Raw genomic sequence first — 22095 nt, forward strand, 5'->3', positions numbered from 1 at the left:
TGACCTTAATTTATATAAATATAGACAGTAGAAACACAATAAATCCAACCCAATCTTCAGCTTAACATTTTGTTACCTTGTAATAAAAAATAAAGAGTTTCATAAAATAATACTAAGACAATGCAACACCAAATAAAAGCCCCATGCCCTCTCCTGACCTGCCATAACACCTACGACTTAACCATGTCTGACACCTTGAATAGAAAATTTCAGTCCCATGAAGTTTTGAAAGTCAAGATATTCAGTGATGCTTATCTTGGTTTAGAATAGAAAGTCTGACAAGATGTTAATTATAGTGTGACAGAGTAGCAGTAACAGAATACCATAAAGCGCTGAAGAAAAGAGTTTGCTAATGCCTTTTAAAGCACTCCTTGTTCTAAAGGTACTTATATACAAGAAGTCTAATTTACTCTGTTGGTACATAAATCAATAGCAAGAGCAAATCTATTCCTTTCATTGTTTTGCTCATTTTCAGCTTTGCAGGGATAGAGGACAGAGTCTACAACACATGGTAAAACTTTGCGAATATGTTCTCCATAGAACCAATCTGAACAATAGCTAACCATCTGAGAATCATTTTATGTCTTCATCCATTCATATTAAAAGAGTAGTTTTCTAAAACCCTGAGAACTCTACCAAAAAAACCTGTTAGAACTAATAAATGAATTCAATAAAGTTGCAGAATACAAAATCAATATACACTTATCAGTTGCATTTCTATACGCTAACAATAAACTATCAAAAAGAGAAATTAAGAAAATAATCCCATTTACAATTGCACCAAAAAGAATAAAATAATTAGGGTTAAATTTAACTAAGGAGGTGAGAGATCTACACACTGAAAACTAAGATGTTGATGAAAGAAATTGAAAAAGAAACAAATAAATAGAAAGATATTTTGTGCTCATGAATTGGAAGAATTAATATTGTGGAAATGTCCATACTACACAAAGACTTCTACAGATTCAATGCAATCTCTATGAAAGTTCAATGGTATTTTCACAGAAATAGAAAAAGCAATCCTAAAATATGTATGGAACATGAAAAACCTCAAATAGGCAAAGCAATCTTGAGAAAGAAGGACAAAATGGAAAACATGATATCTCCTGGTTTCAAATAATATTAATTTTAAAGCTATAGTAATCAAAACTTATGGCATTGGAATAAAAACAGACACCTAGATCAATGGAACAGAATACAGAACCCAGAAATAAACCCATGTATATGTGGGCACTTTTCAACAAAGGGGCCAAAATATATAATGGAAAAAGGATAGTTTCTTTGATAGATGGTGTTGGAAAAACTGGATATTCACGTGCAAAAGAATGAAACTGAACCCCTATCTTACACCATATGTAAAAATTAACCAACAAAACAAACATGCAATCTACAGAATGGGAGAAAATATTTACAAAACATATATCTGATGAGGGGTTAATATCCAAAGTATATAAAGAACTCATACAATTCAATGCAAACAAAAAATCTGATTTAAAAAATGGGCAGAGAAACTGAATAGACATTATTTTTTCAAAGAAGATATACAAATCAACAGGTACATGAAAAGGTGAATCAATATCATTAATCATCAGGGTAATAATGCAAATCAAAGCCACAATGAGGTATCACCTCACACCTGTTAGGATGCCTATAATCAAAACATTGCTGATGGGAATGTAAGTTAGTGCAGCCACTATGGAAAACAATATGGAGGTTCCTCAAAATATTAAAAATAGAACTCCCATATGATCCAGGAATCCCACTTTTAAATATCTACATATGTTCAAAGGAAATGAAAATAGGATCTTGAAGAGATATTTGCATTCCTGTGTGCATTGCAGCATTACTTACAATAGCCAAGATATGTAAACAACCCAAGTGCTCATCAGTGGATGAATGGACAAAGGAGATGTGGTATAGTATATAATGGAATATTCAGCCATGAGAAAAAAGGAAATGTTGCCAATTGTGACAACATGGATGGAGCTTGAGTGCATTATGCCAAGTGAGATAAGCCAGAGGGGGAAAAAAATACTGCATGGTATCACTTTATATGTGAATCTTTAAAAAAGCCAAATTCATAGAAACAGAGAATAGAAAAGTAGCACAAAAAAAGTTTTTCTTTTCAAGACACTATAACTTTGGTACACAACCTGTTTTCTTAGGCTCAGAGGATACTGATTCAACAGCATATAGAGATATGCCCACATAGGGATGGATGTTCCCACTGGGCACAAATTTGTTCCGGAAGATGCTGCTTTCCATTCTTGTAGTGAGTTTGCAAATCTCTGAAATAAACATATGACCAGATGAACTGTTTTTTGAATAGTAAGTGTTTCTTAGTGTTCAAACTAATTAATAGTTGGCCTTCATGGAGAACAAGGGGACACTGAGAAACCAAATCAAGGAAGTTGGTTATGGAACTGGATTTAACTCTAGGACAGAGAAAGTAGTAAAACCTGGGATTCTGAGTAACTTGTTCTGTGAGTGTTCTGCAAGACGAGCAAACATTTCTAATAAATTTTAACTTGATAAACAAGCGATATCTTGGAATACAAATAGTATGTGATGCCAAATATCACATGATCACAATTAAGGTGATGATTCTTGAAAATTCGCTTTGATATATGAGTGCTTTGGATTACAAGCATGTTTCCTGAATGAATTATGCTTGCAAACCAAGGTTTTACTGTATTTTGTTTTTAGGCAAATTGTTATACATATACATATGCAAATTATATATATACATATGCAAATTATATATATATACACATATATATGTGTGTATATATATATGTGTGTATATATATATATATATACATATTTAGAGAAAATTCAAGGAAATGAATTTTTATGATCCCATTAACTGTCATGATTACTACCCAGTAGCGAGGCCATGGTTAAAAGATGGACCAAAGGAGAAAAAAGTACGTTTCATAATTTTGAATTGTATCATACAAGCCTGAACTTGATGATATCCTTGTATATATTAAATAGAAGATGCTGCTAAGAGGATTCTTTAATGCTGGGGTGAGTCTTATCTCTGCTGAATAATAATGTATTGTGCCTTTACCCAAATCTTGAGTATTTCAACTTTAACAGAAAATCACCATTTTGATAACTGCTTGATTTTTGTGAAACCTTATTTCACTACTGTCTTGATACCTTAAGCTGGTACTATAAAAAATGTTCTTATAGAGAAGAAGAAGAAAATACAAACTGATTTTATGTTCTCAGGAGAGAGGATTACTTAGAGCTGGAATCATGTGCTACAGATACTTATGTATTTGTTTATTCTCTAACTATGTAAGGTTCCCTCAGATGCAAAAAAGGAATACTCACTTCTAAGGGTGGTAGTGAAGCTCATATCAAAAGAAAAAAAAACATTAACAGGAGGCTCTTTGTATATTGTAAGTGTTTAAAGAATTATAGCTATTCTAATTATTTGAACTACTGTACTGAGAGGGCTTTCTAGACTAGCAAATACTATGAAAATGTAAATTACATAAGACTCTCATTGCATTGTTGAATTATTATGTGGGATGTACTGGCAAGAGAAATTTTGCATAAAGAGAAACAGTCTTAGAACTTACCCAATAGAATTTGCATATAAAAATATGGAATAGCCTTTTAAAAATAGTGCTTTTCCCCTCCCCTCAAAAAAAAAAAAAAAAAAAACAGCAAATAAATTGTAGCACCATGACTTGCTTTTTATAGTCAGCATTATCGTAAAGATTGTGCCCAGTCAGAATAAAGGCCAACACATTTTAATAAGTCTGTTAATAGCTTACCTTACTTGACTTGCATTCATTGTAAATATCCCATAGAAAAAAACACACAAGCCAACAAGTGCTGCAGGAATCAGCATTCCAGTATACCATCCCAGCCAAGCAAAGTACAGCCCAATCTTCTCACCAAAGTATAGCCTGCACAAGAAAGCCAACTCTTAGCTTAAGGTAACGTAAGTAACACTACAAATGTTGCTGTCACACCTGGTCAGAATTTGATGGATATAACAGCTCAGCTCCTGCTCAGTTCCATGTAGCGTATCTTAATATTCCCACTTGCTAATGAATCCAATGATGGTGATGCTGTTTATCTTCAAACATTAGAAGGGGCAATTTTATAAAATGTCTTCTTTCTGTGTCAAATTTCTTAATATGGTCCAACTCTTGCCTTTCTCCATTCTCCTAGTAGAATCTCTTTGTTTTCCATGCACTGAACTATACTAAACCAAACTACTTTTGTGTGAATTAGGGAAAGAAGTCTCCCCTATAGGTAGATGCTGAGAGTAGATTCCAGTTCAGTCTCCATCTGCACCCTTGGCCAGACTCCCTTCTGCTAGACACAATCTGCACAATTATGTTACACTTTCCACAACAAAAGTTAACTTTGTGGTTCCTGGAGCACATGATTCTTTCCTTGGTTAGCGCTGTTCCCTGACTTTGGAATATTACATTTGACTCTCTTACCTTGTCTGGCCTGTATGCATCCTTCAGTTTGTATCACTTCTTACAAGAAGCTTTTCCTGACTTACACTACAACCCTGGGTAAGATAGCCCTGATTTTGCTCCTATACTGCCCTTACTGACATTCCAGTGTCCTAAATTTACAACACTTTAAGACAATTAATTATCTGTCACTCTTCCCTTTCTCTCCCTCCCCATAAGACTGCAAGTGCCTAGAAGTGGATCTGTGTCTTGTTTCACTGGCTCCCACCACAGGGAGTATTGAATGAAGCTAAGGAAATGAATGTGTTTTATTTTCCTTGAGCTGACGAGCATAGTTTCTATGGAAATGGCAGATGGATAGGACAATTCTAATGACTACCCAATTCTCTCTTTTCACAAAGTCTTCTGACAATACCAACTGCTACACAGTTTCTAAAGCTCTGATAAGAAATAATAGTTTCCTGCATTCTCTACTACTACTTGGTCTCTATCTTCTAAAAATGGCTACGTAACACAATTTTGTCCCAGCAATAGTTTTAAACATTGGTGTTTTACTATTCATTTAGGAATACTGCAACTGGGCAGAGATTCTTGTTGGGAAGAAATTTTTCTTGTTATTTTTCCCTTCACAAGGCTTCTCTTTCTGAAAATTATTATTTTTCTCTGTATTATGTCAATTAAAATTTTGTATATTCTACCAGGTGTAGAAATGGAGTCATCCTCCATGAAGGATCATTTATCTAAGTTTTTGTTTTTACATTGATTTCTCCTGGGAGACATAGATCAGTGGTCCATTCACTTCTCATACAACGATAATTTTTTACTTCAGAGGAAAGCTTATATTAACAGGTATTTCAAACAAGCCATTTATTCCTTTTAACAAGTGTTTCTCTATGAGAGGAGTAGGTTTTTAGCACATATTACTAACATAATGGAATGCCTTTACAATAACAATCATAGAGCATTGCACAGACAACCCTCCCTTATACAGACAGAATTCTACTGAGATTTTCGATTACACATTGTTGAAGTCCAGAGGGGCAACAATATTATTTGACAGTAGTTTAATCACATAGGTTACAGCAGATTTTAGATCTGGTTCAGGAGAGGGAGAAGCTATTTCCAGGCAGAGAAAGCTGGTGAAAACCCCTTTGACTTTGAGTACTGGTATTCACAATCTTCTAGGATCTCTAGAGATATCTCAAAAACCATGAGAAGGCAAGGAGGAAGAGGGGGTGGCTATTGGCATCACTCCGCACTACACTTCACCCATAGTCACTCTCTTTTGATCTGATTTGTATTTCGGTAACAAGCAGGTTCCTGGAGAGGAGGAATGCGTTGAAATGGTATCTATACTCTTTTCTGGCCTTCAGCTTGGGCTGTTCCTTCATCTCCTCTCTCTCTCTTCAGCCATGTACACACAAAATATATGATTTTCATAAGCAAAAATTTCCTTCAATGATAATATCCAAATAGTTGGTAATAGTAGCCAAATAACTCTATTTATCACTTGTTGAAATGACCTGAAGCAGCAATGGCAATGTGTCCAGCAAATAAGAGAATTATTGACACTGAAATGTTTGCTTGAAAATACCAACTTTGTTTTAGTACCTAGTAAATACGGTTCTGTGAACCAGCACATCTCACTGTGTTCACGTATCCCTAAAATAACAATTCGTTCCCCTACATAAATCAGAATCTGATAATTTGTTATGATCGAAAGAATTATAATAAACACATCTCGATCTGGGATATGCCCAAGTTTGAAATATGTTTGAAATAAAAATGGTTTGGTGCTGGATATTATGATCCGTACTTCCAGATCTTTGTGCTAAGCTTTTCTTTTCTGCTCTGTGCCCCAGGAGGCTCACCTTCATGGACTGTATCACTTATGCTCCTCCCTTCCTCTGGCTTCCTGATGGACTTGTTGGCCAACTGAAGGTACCACCAGCAGAAGATCCCAGGGTGTGATCAAAGAGATATTGATGTATTGATTATCCTGACTTTCTCCCTCCTGGTGCATGGCCTGGCCGGAGCTGCTTTCTTCCTAAGACTATAGCTTCTGTCAGGCATCGCCCTCTTCTGTTTTTGCCCAATCCTATCAACTCTTCCTTCCCCTTGTTCCTCCAGGCCTAGGATTGATGACAATATCCAACTTTTGCTAGTCTCTGGAAGCTTCGTCATCATCATGTTTGCTCCCTTGATACTATTTATACTTCTGTATATAATTCTTTTATTAAATTTTCTTCAGATACTCCTTCTATTCTATCAGTTCTATCAGTTTTCTTCTGGGAACAGTTATGAGTTATTCTTGATATTTATATTTCATAAAGAATTCAAAATATTAACATATATAAACTTATGAATGCTCTTTTTTCTTTCATTCTAAGAATATTTATAGTTAGCTAGAAACTTAAGTCCTTTTTATTATATATTTTCCTGATTTTTTTAAAAGAACATATTATCCCCCACAAAAATTAAATAAATCATGAATATGACAATATTTGGAGACTAATTCAGTTGAGAGCAGTTACTCACTAGAAATATACTTCCTGGAATAGAATAGATACACACAAAATCTTTGTTGAAAGACAAGTATATGCATAGATGCCATGTTGGTCATTTTCCTCTTTGCTCTCAAATCCATTTTCTGCCTTTCCCTGTTTTGGTTTGTTCTCACAGGGAAGTCAATTACACAGGTTCCATTGTAAATAGCTCCTGGTTAAGTTGGGCCAGGAGTCAAAGGTGGAAGGAAGAGGGAAACAAGATCTTTCTTGGCCTTCTTTCTTGGCCATCCTCCAGCATAGCCATGCCTTCTCCATGGTTCCACTTCCAACACTCAGTTTTCTGCACACAGTCCTAGTCATGGATGGTATAGCTCCTGCCCAAGGGCCCAAGGAGTGGGCTCTGAAATATACACTATCCCATTTTCCCTCCAGCCTTAAGGTTGTTAGCAATTTTTTGCTGTTGCCTCACTATTCCTGCCTGATTTCCCAGCTTTCCTATCCCCTGTATAACCAAATCCCTAAGTTAAGTTTCCTTTATTGAAACACCTATAGTGGCTTCTTTTTCCTAACTGCATCCTGAATGATATAGATGATTTGGTGGCTAAATTAAATAATTCCAAATCTATGAAAATGACAACAAAACAGCATAATAGAGCATCTAATATTGATCCATCCACATTACCTGATTAAATCCAAGGGCTGATGCTTATACCACATTCCCCAGCGTGCCCAGCGCTCATATAATAGATGCCTATTATTCTGAGGTCCATGCGTTTTGATGGGTTGGCTACTCTTGTAGGCTCCCTGAAACACATAAGATAAGTTGATACACATTCTCTTAGTATATGTGAACTAAATTGGAACTGCTTTTACTATTTTTTTCCCTACAGAACAATTTAACAGCTTATTGAAAGCTGCAGAAATTTTAAATTTAAGCCCATCACTGGAATAATGTAGTAATGCCTTTATATATTTCTCTTTCATTGAAAATATTCTGACAGTCCCTTAAAAATCCTTTCTTAAAGTCCCTTTTTAAACCAATGAGGTTCCTTTCATTTAAAATAAAGAATTTAGGTTTTACTGTTTGTAACCTCAGGCCTTTTAATAAACACTATACCCTCACCATCATTGAGAGAAATTGTTGTAATCTTTACTTCAGAAATTAAGAGTATTATTCTGCTTTAAGAAGCAATTCAGTCCCAGAAAATACTGATTTCATTTACAGAGGCTAAGAAGGCAAATGTTCAATCAAAAAGTGTAAGAAGTCTACGTCACAATTGCTATTCAAGGTTTTAAATTCTAGAATACTTAAAACTTAATTTAGATAAGATATTCCAAAAATGGACACATTTTCAAGTTCTTTATATCTCCCCTCAAAAACTATTGCATGGGTTACAATTTCAGACACAGAGAATATATATGCCTCATAGAGGACAGTGTTTCCTGAAGGCTGAACTGCTTTACACTTATAATAAAAAAGGAGGGCAATAGATATGGCAACTCTATTTTCTAAACCAAAACTTAGGACACAGGATTTGACAAACTCCCTCTCATTCCAATGTGTGATTCTACTTTTATAAGCAGTTTAACCAAATTTTAAAACAAGTGGAGTTATGCCTTAGCTTCTTCATGTAGATGATGAAAACAATAATAAATATTAATGATTTCTACCACAGAGGAGCTTTGTGAGGGTCCACTTGGATAATCACTATAAAGTGCTATGCATGCACATATGAGTACAAAATCAATTTTAGTTAATTTGCAGAGTTTGATATATTGTGGCCATTGAAAAGTAGAAAACTATCATCTGAGTGATCCCAGACAACCAGGGGTGTGAGTTCCTACAAAGAGAGAGGACACCTTGAATCATGGTCTGCAGATGCCTCAAGACTGAAATGAGAAACACATGTGGATTTTACCTCTGGTCTTCTAATGAAATAGATAAATTGATTAGGTAAAGATGGGAGTACAGGTAAAGTGCTGAGGGGCTTCAGGATGGGCGACTGCAGAATGTGCTACTCTGGCATGTAGATGATTTCTTTTTTTTTTAATTTAATTTAATTTTGAGAGACAGAGAGAGAGAGAGAGGGTGTGCTTGCACAAGTGGGCACATGAATGGGTACACAAATGCGGTAGGGACAGAATGCGAGGGAGACAGAGGATCCAAAGCAGGATCCGTGCTGACTGCAGAAAGCCTGACTCAGGGCTCAAACTCACAAATCATGAGATCATGACCTGAGCCAAAGTCCACCGCTTAACTGACTGAGCTACCCAGGGGCCTCAGCATGTAGATTATTTCTAAGCTGAAGATAACTAGGGCCAATAGACTCAAGAAGAGTTTTTTACCTACCCCTTAACTTCTTAAAATAATTTAGATAGGAAGCCTATGAGAGGAAGAGAGGTATTACCAAAGATAACTTTTTTTACATAAGAAATACTTATCTACAAGACATGGCAAGCACTGGCTCATCCAATATTCGTCCTCTCATCATCCTACGAATTGTCTCCCTTCCCTGTCCCTTCCCTCCACAAGTCCCAGATGCCTGCCCTCTTCTTCTTAGCTCAGGATAGCATATAAACCTCAATTGCCTGACTGCTGGAGAGGCTCTCATGTCTTTGCGGGGATCCTATACATGCATAAGTAAATTTGCTTTTCTCCTATTAACCTGCTTTATGTCAACTTAATTATTAGGCTAGCCCAAGAACCCCAAAAGGAAGAAGAGAAAAGTTTTCCTCCTGTGGTGCAGTTCAAGTTTTCTTCCCTAAGAGAGCCCAAGGTTTTTAAAGGCTAAAGATCAGAAGCTAAGAAGATGAAAGTGAAGGTCAAGATTTCAAGCATGGGGTATGTCCATTTGGGAAAGATTTGTTTGCTTATGCAATTGGACTGGCTTGTTAAGGTAGACTGCTTTGAGATCAGGTAAGTAAGGGAAGGTGAACCAAAATCTCAGCTTTCTTTCAGTCATTCATGATCATCTTTTTAAAATATCTGATTTCCTTCCCAGTGGTCACCTTCTCAGTGGTCAGACATAGGTACTTCCTGGGTTTTAGGAGCTAAGCTTAGAATCCCTAGTACATCATTGTTTTAATTCTGCTCAAGAACCTCAACCATACTGTTCTGGGTTGACAGTGACACCAGGTAGCTGTAAGAGAAAACTGACTGCAATGATGACCCCTGCTGGTCCATGTATTTCCATCTCTTTTCAGAGAACCATGTGCACTCAGTGACCACCTCCCCTACCTCTTCATAATAGTCCCTTCCTCCAACCAACACATAACAATGAGTGGGAAAATGAGTGTTATTTACAATCGATTCCTAATAGTTTCCAAATTTCACACAAGAAAGTGTCAAACTGTTAGAACACAGACTAGTTATATAGGTGAAATTACTTACACAGAGAACAAACGAAACCTTCTTTTGCTATGAAGCTCTCCCAGGGCCTTAGGTTTGCTACACTGAACACTTCACCCCTTACAGACTACGTCAAATCTGACATAGTGTTTAATCTCTTTGAGCCTTGTTTCTGTATCTCTAAAATGAGAAAATAATAATATATACCCCCCCAAGATTACTGTCAGAGTAACAAGAAAATAGGTGCACAGGGCCTGTCTCATGAAACAAGCTAACATATTACCTGTTATTATTCTTTTTCCTACTGTGAGTAGGCATACCACAATGAATACAAGCACTGGAGTCTGGCTTCTTGGTCTTAAGTCTGTGCCTTTAATAGCTTTTCTGTGCCTCAATGATCTAGCTTAAAAAAATGGAGTTATTACTATTGTCTATCTCAAAAGGTTAGTCTATGGATTAAATAAGATAATCCATATAAAACACTGAGCTCAGTGCCAAATAGGAAGTGCTCAATGCTTTTTATCCCTTATGCGTTTTACTAGACTATGAATTCCTCAGATATAGGGATTACATCCTGTGAATCCTCAGCCTTTATAAATAGAAAGGATGGGTCTTGAGATTGCAGACATTAAACCTCTAAAGACCCTGTTCTTATTTCAAAATGCAAAATTGCCTCAAAAATTGTGTGTGTGTGTGTGTGTGTGTGTGTGTGTGTGTGTGTGCGTGTTGGGAGAGGATGTTCAAAACTGATTCAAATGTCGTTCATGACTCAGCAGTAGAATTCACCACAGCTTGGAGCAGGCATTTCTACTTAAAATTAGTAAACAGGTAATAACCTGGCAGAGAATCATGTAAATAATGGGGTGTAGGTTTTTGTTGTTGGGTTTGTCTTAGGCACAAACCAGAACCTGCCCTGTTTGAGAGTGGTACGGATCCCAAGCTGGGTCAAGCATAGAACTCTGTGTTGGAACAGAGGAAGGAGGTAGGAGTGGTTGAACAATGTTCCTGAGTTCTCTCTGGGGCCACGACTCCTAATATGGGACAAATTGCACAAAGGTTCTGGAGCACAGGGGCCAGTGTGCAGCCAGAGATCATAATGGGGACTCAGAGAGGCCCAGGGCCACTTGCTGACTGAATCCTCTCACAAGACGGCAGCCAGACTTAAAAAAAAAAAATCAGCATTTTGATCATGAGAAACTTTTTTTTAATTGAAATTGTATTTCAAAATTACCTCATGTGGAGGAAAAGCTGCTATATATGAGCCATTATTTATAAGTTTACAGATACCTGGAAAGAGAAAAAAAAAACAGTTTTTGAGTCTGTTGAAAGAAGACTTTCCTCTGGGGAAACACACATATACTTGGGACAACAAAGTAACTTAACAACTTAAAGCAACCCAAACAACATCCATAGCCACATCCCCTCTGAGGGCAGTGGGGTTGTGAAAGACTGATACTAAAGAATCTATTTGTGTCCTGACAACATTCAGCAAGGAGATTTCTAAGGTACTAACATATGGCACTTTGCCAGATCACGAAATAGGAGGCATTTTAATACCATTTATTTGGGATCACATGAAACTGGAGCAGGGTTTTTTTCTGCCTCAAAACAACAACAACATTTGGTCAAAAAAGCCAAGGAGGTGTCCTCTCAAAAAAGAAAAAATGTTTCAGAAGGATATTGGTCTTGTGAAATCTTTAATACTGAACCAAAGAGACAAACAGCAATATGTGACACTTCTTAAAATCTCCTCCATCTCAGTGACAGTGTAGTGAAATGGACATTCTCTTACTGTCTTTGTAAGATTAGATATTGGGAAATTTGGGGAGAATAACTTTTGTTGCAGTATTGTTTACATTGGTAAAGAATAAGATCATTGTACATCCAAAATTGGGAAATCATTTAATTATTATGGTACATTTATATAAGGTGCTTAGTAAATAACTGCAATTTATTGAATGCCTAGAATAGAATATTGTACAACTATTTACAATGTTTCAGACATACTAAACAACTTGATAAAATATTCATAAATACTTTTTAAGAGGGACAGAAAAGCATAAACACTGCATGACTCTAATAATGATATATATACATCATATATTATACACATATATAACACAACATACATACATATGTATATATATATATATATATATATATATATATATATATATATATATACACACACACACACACACACACACATCATTATTAGAATCATGCAAGTTTATTATGTATATATTCAGTATCATTTTGGGAGAGTGACAACTGGGTTTGGGGACTTTTAATTTTATTTTTATACTCTTCTGTGTATACTGTATGTTCCACAAAGGGCATAGTATCTTTGCAATCATTTGAAATGTCATAAAGACTACATAAGCACATAATGCTATCATTTAGACACACTTTTAACTTGTATTCTGGATTCCTCTATTTTTATTTCTTATGTAGAAAACTAGGTGTCAATTTTTTTTTGTAAGGATTTAGTGTCCAAATTAGCTATTTTGACTACTCTGCAATAAGTAAATTATTAATCAGAGGAGAACCAAAGTCTGAACTTTCCTTTTTTAAAAAAATGACTGACTTGAAAAAAATGACTTGACATAGTACATTTGACTTCTGTGGCACTATATTTTAGTACAATTCAGTAGAGATTGGTCCAAGTTTCCAGTGTGTGTCAACTTTTCATTTGTAAGGATTTTAGGACATAACTAACATTGAATCTCTTTCATGTCTTGTAATTTTCACCCTAATAAGTAAAAGACCAGCTCGACTGTTACCCACTGTTTTCTGCTCTGCACTACGTAAACTGCAATTTCATTTAATTTTTCTAGGTGAAATTTTCTTTTGCAATATACATGTAGTAGCAGCATACTGCTACACATTTAAGCAACACAGAAATTCAGAAAGTTAAAATTAGCTGTTATTTCACCTTCTAGAGATAATTTCTAAAAAGTTGTATATACATTCTTTCAGACTTTTATCTTTTTATAAATGTGCGTTTAGGAAATGGGATTACATTAGACTTATAGTTTGTTGTTTATTTGGGGTTTTTTAGACTTACAGTTTTTAATCTGTCCTTTTTTTCACATGACTATACATTGCAGATTTCTTTCAAAGTCAGTAAATGGAGAACTAACCACTAATTTTCAATTTTCCACAAGTAAGGGGTCTGTGTCATATGCTTTTTGTGACATATAGCATATAACAGATGTTTGATAAATTTGAGTCAAGAGTTAAGAATTGAGTTAAAAGAAGACCATGGGGGATGGTAAGGGGGAAAAAAAGTTACAGAGAGGGAGGGAGGCAAATCATAAGAGAGTCTTAAATACTGAGAACAAACTGAGGGCTGATGAGGGGTGGGGGAGAAGGGAAAGTGGGTGATGGTCATTGAGGAGGGCACCTGTTGGGATGAGCACTGGGTGTTGTATGGAAACCAATTTGACAATAAATTATATATATATTATATATATGTGTGTATATGTATAATATAAATAAATAAATAAATATATGGAAAATAATAATGCAAAAAAAAGAATTGAGTTAAGAATAACAGTTTTAAATGGATGCATTTATGGCAACGAAGCTAACTTTTGTCAGTGCCTAATGATGGACAATTAAACTGTTTACAATTTTATTCTACTCTAATCTTTGTTTATAAAACAAAGCCACTATTAACAAACTTCTACAGATATTATTCAAAAGTCTGATTATTTCTTTAAGAAAATTTTCAAGAAATGAAATTTCTGTTCCAAAGTGTTAGCACTCTTCATGTTTTGATATGATACATATGGCTAAATGCCCTTGAAGAAGTTTTTGTTGTTATTGTTTTATTTAGTTCTGTTTTACTGAAAGGCTGAAGAAGGGAATACTTAGAGTTTGTGCTCAATGCATTATATCCTCATATTTAACGCATGAGGGCAAAGCTTCAGATGTCAAAATAAATATTTCTGGATATAATTAGTAACAGCAAATTCTACCCTTTCTATATTTTTAATTAGTGTTCTTACCCACTTTTGATATTCCATTTTCATATTTGGTGTGCTGTAGCATGTGATAGACTATCCTGCTTCGAGTAGCATTACTGAAGAATGTGTCCTTATTGTTTATTATGAAGCTGTTAAGATAAGGGATTTGTTTTAATATTCAAAGCAGAGCACAGAGTCCAGCAACAGTTACAAATTCATAGGTCTTCATCCATCTGTTCTCCCATTAAAACTAATGCATGAGAGGTATAGTAAGTCAAACCATCCTCTTAAAAAAAATCAATTGGCAGAGACAAAATATACTTATAAATAATACAGACATTATCAAATATTCATTTAAGTATCTTTCAGTTTATAAGGAAGCTTGGATGTCCTCATATTTCTTGTTTAGCATGAAACAAGGACAGCATTAGATTGTCCATTGGCTCCCGTAAATTTTGTACTCCCTTAAGCAATATAGTGCCAAATAGAACACATTAAAAATTGATATAATTTGCCCATACCACACCTTCCAAGCTAATTTGTCTTGTTTTTAGAAGTTCAGCAACGAGTGACAATAGTTCTCCCTTTCCATTCATGCCCTGTACTCTACCCAGGTAGGAAGCTTTGCAAAGAGGAACCATATTAGAGCTAATGAGTAAAGAGCAAAAGGGTGGTCTTGACAGGAAAAGAAGGGTCTGTTTTAGCATCTACTTTGTCATATGCCGGGAGCCTCAAAAAAATGGAAGCATGCTCAATTTCTACTGCTTCCTTTTTCCAGTTATCTCTGTGACTAATAATCTGCCATTTTTTTTCTGGCACTTAGTACTGAAGTATTAGGTCTTCTATGATTCTTGTTTTCTCTTTACCATCCATATTCAAATAACTGCTGAACTAATCAACTTTTCTACCTGAACTGCCCTTCTCTGGCTTTGAGCTACTAGGTCCTACTGCCTAGGTTATGAGAAGAATGTCCTCTTAACTGGCTGTCCAATTTCCAACCTGACCTTTCCAGCATAGTTCTGATTCTTAGAGCACTCCTACTTTTAATGTTTCAGCATTACGTGCATAATTAAATTTTTCATTTTCTTCTCAGGTTTCTATTTTTGCATTTCAGCCTCTCCTTCAGTCTGATCCCCTACAGCTCTGGCTTCTTGCATCTGATTGGTCAAATTGTAGAATTTATCACACCTTAAAATGTCACACTTCTTTTGCTGTCTCGGCATTTTGCTGTCTCTAATGTCTTTCTCCCCACCTCTCTCCACCTTCCTCCACATTTTTACCTGCTGAAAAGGACTATCTTCTTCAAAAAGGCTTCCTAGATCCTTTCCTCTGGATGTAGCTTCCCCCTCTCTTGTACAAACGTGCATTGTATTTGTGTCTTTCCTAACACGTTGATTTTACTCCGCTTTGTTTCATGCTAATCTGTATACTTGTCCATTTTATTAGCCTCCAGGATTTTGATATTGTGCTTTTTGATTTGTACCTGACTATGCACCAAGTTACCATAGCTGCTCTGTGCTCTGTTAATTCTAATAATCAGAAGCAGTGTCCACACACTTCTTCTACCATCAGATTGGTTCAGAATTCTGTGAACAAATATTTCTTTAGAAGGTTAAGTTCAATTTTTTCATGGAGTTGCATTATAGAGGGAGAAAACACATGGTATATAAATTAAGAAATAAGTTGCAGTCCCTGTCTTCACAGTATTCCCAGTGTAGCAGGGCAGACAGAAATGTAAAGTAATAATTAGATAATATAGGATAAACATAAAGATAGGGAAATGCACAGTGTGAGACATTGGAGCATTGAGAGGCAGTATGAGACGGGATTCTGGACCACTGGACATGTTACAGAGGCAATAATTAATGGGAACTCTCTCCTCCCAAATATTTGATTTAATTCATTTGTTTCATCCTGCCTCTCAACATCTATAAAGACAGGGACTGTGTCATTTCCTCAATTTTTATTACGAAAAAACTCAATAAATACTAGTAGAATGAATTTAGGAATAGAGACTTGTTGGGATGTAGACAAAGAATTATGCAACAAGTCCCTAAAAAAATTCTCATTCATCTTAGTTTCCTACAATTAGACTCAAGTGGATTAAACTAATAAATACATATTAATTATATGTAATTATATATAATTTATTAATTAGAATAATCCATATTCAATCATGTTATTTAATAGCAATTCTATTCATATTACCATTATTGTTACTTTAACTGGGTATTTACCACCATCATAATTATTTTGAAAGAACTGGGAGCTAGACTGTTGGCCCATGAGTTTACAATTAATTATATTCATTACTTGAATGTCCCTAAATCAGCTGATCAGGAATTAATAATGCTCACTGAGTGCTATTGGTAAATTAAGTATAAAAACGTTTTAATAAAATGATACATTCTCTGACTTATTTGGCAAACAATGGAACTGTTCCAGGGTATTTTTACTTTATCAAAAACTCCTAGATACTGAAAGGTATTGAGGCAGGTGGTGGATGAAAAAGAAATGTGAACTTACTGGTGAATCCGTGCACGGCTGAAGGGGCCTGTATAGCAGTCTGATTCCTCCAGGTGTGGAAAAGCTGACTTGTCGAGAACCATTGGGTTTTGGGACATCCATTTTTTTATCCTTCTAAAATAATTTTGCACACTGGAACAAAGTCACATGAACTAGATTAGGTTGCATTCCAGAGTCATGCCTACCTTCCGTCACCATTCCGAGGTCGCGGGGGTGGGGGGCGAGGAAAGGAGTTCCAAAAAGACAGTCATACCCACACACGTGCATTTCTTTCGTTCTCACACAAAAGACATAAATTTCAAACCAAAGCAAACCTTGCATTTGCTTAAAGTCAGTGTAACTAGGTTATCCTTATGCAAAATATCTTGTGGAAAATATTAAAAAATCATCATATATAGAGACAGTGGTAGGAAAGACCATAAACACAATAAAAGCATGACACATCTATCAAAGTTGTGAGTGCATAGATGTATGTATGTATACCTATACATATGTAGCTATCGATTATTCCCTGATTCTTTGAAAAATCTACAGCAATGTGGCCCTACCAAAAAGAAAAAAAAAAAAAAAAAAAAGAAAGGAAAGAAAAAAAAAGAAAGAAATGAGTACAACACACCCAGCAGAGCTGTGAGCCTCTGCCTTGATAGAAACAGCGAGGGCTTTGGAGTCAAGCAAAACAGTTCAAAGGCAGCATGGCGCCACGGGAGCTGTGCAAACTGACAGATGTTACTTAACTTCTTGCCTCAGGTTCCTCACTCATCAAAAACATATTGACTTTGCTGGAGACTTGTAAGTTGGTGTCTTCTTAAGCTTGATTATTAACAAGTTGAGGCAAGGAGCCTTCGCAGTACTTTTAAGACTGATGGGCAAACGAATCCTCTGAAGATCTTGGTAAAAAGCTAATTCAGTAGGCCCAGGGTGGGGCTTAAGATCCTGCATTTCTAAGTAGCTCCCAGGGGATGCCCATGCTGCTATCCACTGGCTGCACTTTGAGTGATGGGTTTAGCACAGACACTAAATATATGACATTAAGATACTGTTTCAGGAAATTTTACATCAGGATACTTCTTCGTTCGGTCTCAGCTTTAGATTACTGTCATAACCCAGTTCTTATGTATACATACTGACTGGAATCATCTTTACTTTACAAAGAAAAAAAAAAGCAAAAGAAAGAGACATAGACTCCAGAGATTGATTCCGAAAACTTAATTCTGAGTGACTATAGTAATTATGTTTACTTAAAAATAGCACAATATTTACACACTACTTACAAGGTTCCATCTTTACCAATGTTGGGGCTCTTCTGCAATAGCAAGACTCAAAGTAGCAGGAGAGAATAGTTTCCTAGACAAATACAATGCTTCTTAATATCTGCTTGGTCAGCTCTGCTTACGCTTTAAAAAATTCAGTATAGCAATGTGCAGGCAGCTAATAGTGTATCTTAGGAGTTATTTCATTCAAATCTGTTATTGTAAAATTAGTATGAATCATTTGAAATAGCAATCAATTCCTGACCTAAAGTTTGGCATGTGGAGACTCTGGACCTTTCCTTTGCCAGGTAGGTTATCATACAGATGCCAAGTCATTTTTGGTTTGGGAGGGACCAAAGAATTACTTTCTAGCCTAGAATAATACATGAGCAATATCTGAGGTGTTCACTTTGCTTCTTCTCATGATAACAAAAGCTTCCAAAATCACAGAACATCTCCATATCTCAGCGACTAGTGCACAGACACTTACAAATCACTGAATGGATTATATAGCAATCACTCCAGCTTTTCAGATTTAGCACAGTGAGGGAAACAATGGGGTAGAAGGTGGAGGATGAGCGTCCCAGGATCTAATTTGTCAGTTACTGAAATTGGCAAATTCAATCTTGGAGTTTCAGGCTCCTCATCTCTAGAGAGAGGAAGTGACTCTATCTGTCCTACCTTGTTAGGTGGCTGGAAGGATCAAATAGAAGGATACATTCTGACTGGACTTAGGAAATGCTGATGAACTACAGATCCTGAGGGCCTATCTCTGACAACATACAAACATATTAGAAGCGGAGGTGAACTTTAAAAACATTTAAAAAATAAAAAGGCTCTCACGCCATCACTGATTTTCTACAAAAATAAACAATATTATAATTAAGACTTTTCATATACACTTCCCACGAGGAAGCAAATGATTCTGATAGTAAAATGTGGTCAGGTCTGGATTTGAATCATGGGATGCAAAATTTTGGATTATTACTCAATTTCCTTGATTCTCATTCAATTTTCTCCTATCTTAAAAGGTGGGATATTTTGAGAATTAAATATGTAACACCTGAATCCACCCAGTAAATACTCACTAATGTTTATGATAATAATAAGGAAAGAGAGTGTTACTACTCTATTAGTATCAGTCTCACCAACACATCACCAACATAATCTAATGCTTTATCTACACTCTAGCGAATCTGTGTCACCTTGGCCATCTTACGGACTCAAGACTTCATGGATGGCACATTGTGGAGATGACTCCTAATGGAGCTTTAAGTTCCTTTGCTAACATCAATGGAAAGCAGAGAATTCTTGGAAATTGGTAAGATATCTGGTTAAAGGGCCAAAAGAACCCAGTCAGAGCACAGGCTCTACCCAACCAGCTGTGAAAGCCGGGGAATGAGGCACGGGGTGGTGCAGAGTGGTGATAATGGTCATTTATTTTCCCTGATCTGCAAAACCAGTTACTCTTTGTTTTGCCTCCCTGAAGGGTTATTTTGAAGATGCCTTGGTAACTGAATGTGAAAATGCTTTGTAAACAAATGATAAATAGCAGCAATAATAAAACTACAGCCATTTTCTATCAAACTGCCAGGAGAAATGATGATCTTGAAAAGCTGGATAATTGCCTGTACATTATTCACCACCTAATGTTTACTGGTCAAAATACCCATGCACAAAATATCTTTCCCACTCCAATAATGGAAAAGCACAAGTGAAATCTAGGTGCACATAACTGATTTTCATTTCTCTCTTTCCAACTGTATACAAATTAGGTTTTAAATTTTTATAACGATGGTCGTCACCACGCGCGCGCGTGCACACACACACACACACACACACACACGCACACACACACAAAAGAAAGCGAGAAAACACTTAAATTTCTTCTCCAAAGTTAAAGTCTGAAAAATATCAAAATCAGTCATTTCCTTAATTGAAAGTCTACACTCAAGCAAATAACAGGACATTCTCTTTCTCAGTTTAGTATGTCATATACATTTATAAATGCCCATCCTATTTATTTGTACCCTTCCCAGATGCATCCAAAAAGTCAGTAAATACTTATCACTATTTGTAGTAAGTAAATTGTAAAGAGGTAGGCTATAGTAATGCTTAAAGTAGTTTAAGAATTATTTGGAATAATATAACTGAATTTTCATTTTGTGAAATTAAACAGAAAATAATAACAAACACAAAAGATAATAAAACATATTATGATATACAATATGGTGTTTATTTTTCTAGTTTACTTTTAAGTTTGACCAAAACAGAAAAAAAAATACTTTTTCCACTATTAAAAATGTTTTCTATAGAGTCTAATATACACGTTTATCACACATTCCAAAAGCAAGTGCGCACTAAAACTAAATTATATAATATTACATAGAAATTCGTTGCTATTTTAATATACAGGGTTTTATCCTTCTGCAAGTCTCTGAAAGAAAGATGTTTATCAGAAAACCCACTAATTATGTAGTAGCAAAATCTCACTAATTCTATAGAGCACACTGAACTTAACCCAGATGTGTTATCAATACATCCAACATGATGCAGGCTCATGTAGAGAAAACAAAACAAAACAAAACACCCTCTGCAGTTGTAAATTTGTATGTTGTGACATTCCAATGACTTTTACTTTATTATAGAAAAATAATTTTGAAAATTTGCTACACAGACGAGGACCAAATATGTCCAAGGGAAATGATAAAAACTCATTCTAAATCTGACCATGTTAACCTGACAAACAGAAAAGTCTGACCTGGCTAAGGAGCATAAATAATAATTTTATTATTTTAAAGAGACTTTTAAGTACTAGTTCCTTTAATATTCATTCTAACTTCAAATTTTTCCCCCTATGATTTACTTTTCCTGTCACCTGTTCCTACCACATCTAAATTTAATGCTTAAGAGAGTCCAACATTCCCCTATCCTAAAATTAAACTTTTTCCTATTCTAATGTTCCAAATTATATTCAGCCACTTTCTTTGGTAAAGGAATTACATTTATGGAATCCTTTCCTAAAGCATTCTGATATTCACACTATATGATTCTAGTTTTGTGTCATTCTGACTTGTAATATCCTGCAACATTATTCAATAGAGTGTATTCTGTCACACTGACATTCCGCTTTCGTTAACGAATTCTTTTGCAAGAAGCAGAAAAACAGCCAAGTGTAAGAAGCCTTTTGTTTCTAGCATCCATTAAATGAAAGCTCATTTTCCTCAGTGAAACAGGGCCAAGGTGATTCAGGTGGGAGAGTTTCTCCTGTCTCAAGGTTGTGGTTTGATTAATTCCTTTGTCATAGCTACTGTTACCACAATATTTAAAGAGAAGTTTTGAGATGATGCTCTTGAAGAAAAGTTTGTTTTGAATGCTAGAATATGAGAGGCAGCTCAGTTGGTGAAATAAGAGTAGGTCTGTGATTCAAAAAGATGCTGTGTGGCCTTGATAAACCACTTTGTCACTCTGGATGCTAGTCTTTCCTTGACCACCTTTGTCTAATAAGAGATTTAAATTGAATTAGCCAGAAGATTTTTGCCCTGTCTGTTCTACTATTACTCTAGAGGGTCATCGTTTACCCAACAATCCTGGTTTTATAACTATTTTTTACATTAAAATCTCCTAAGAGGCTAACTGGCAATTAAAATTCTCCTGCCACAACATTACATCAAGAGAGGATTCCAGAAATGGCAATGGTAAGTAGAAAAAAAAAATAGATTATCTTATTATAAACATGGTTAAATTTGGTGTAAGTCATTTTGGAAATTGTAGAACAAATCAGAAAAGTTTTTCTTCCTAAAATTTACAACTGCTGATGTGGGTAATTGAATGTCTTCTTTTTATTTCTTTTTCCCAAATGACAGATTGGTTGTAAACAAATTACACATCACCACTAACCTGCCCATTGATTTGCTGCTCCGGTCAGTGTAATAGCATTTTTTCCTGAAAAATAATGGATACAGCTGAAGAGAGTCACGTGAAAAAAGAGAAACCAGAGAGTGACTACATTCAACCACATTGAGTATTTTAACACTCGAA

At 35.6% G+C, this 22095-nt stretch overlaps 1 protein-coding gene across 3 annotated transcripts in view; it reads right to left on the minus strand.

Annotated features, from left to right (window-relative positions):
• ANO3 (anoctamin 3) overlaps positions 1 to 22095 on the minus strand; it is a 420829-nt gene that overhangs the window by 86133 nt on the left and 312601 nt on the right. For all 3 annotated transcript variants that reach the window (XM_060606231.3, XM_060606232.3, XM_060606233.3), the window contains 6 exons: positions 21955 to 21999; positions 16805 to 16936; positions 14321 to 14427; positions 11539 to 11594; positions 7641 to 7762; positions 3792 to 3926 (listed from right to left, as the gene is read on the minus strand). In XM_060606231.3, the coding sequence (XP_060462214.1) occupies positions 3792 to 3926; positions 7641 to 7762; positions 11539 to 11594; positions 14321 to 14427; positions 16805 to 16936; positions 21955 to 21999 (597 nt within the window). The remainder of the gene's footprint in view (positions 1 to 3791; positions 3927 to 7640; positions 7763 to 11538; positions 11595 to 14320; positions 14428 to 16804; positions 16937 to 21954; positions 22000 to 22095) is intronic.

Source organism: Panthera onca, chromosome D1, assembly GCF_046562875.1.
Source record: "Panthera onca isolate mPanOnc1 chromosome D1, mPanOnc1 haplotype 2, whole genome shotgun sequence".
Classification (NCBI taxonomy): domain Eukaryota; kingdom Metazoa; phylum Chordata; class Mammalia; order Carnivora; family Felidae; genus Panthera; species Panthera onca.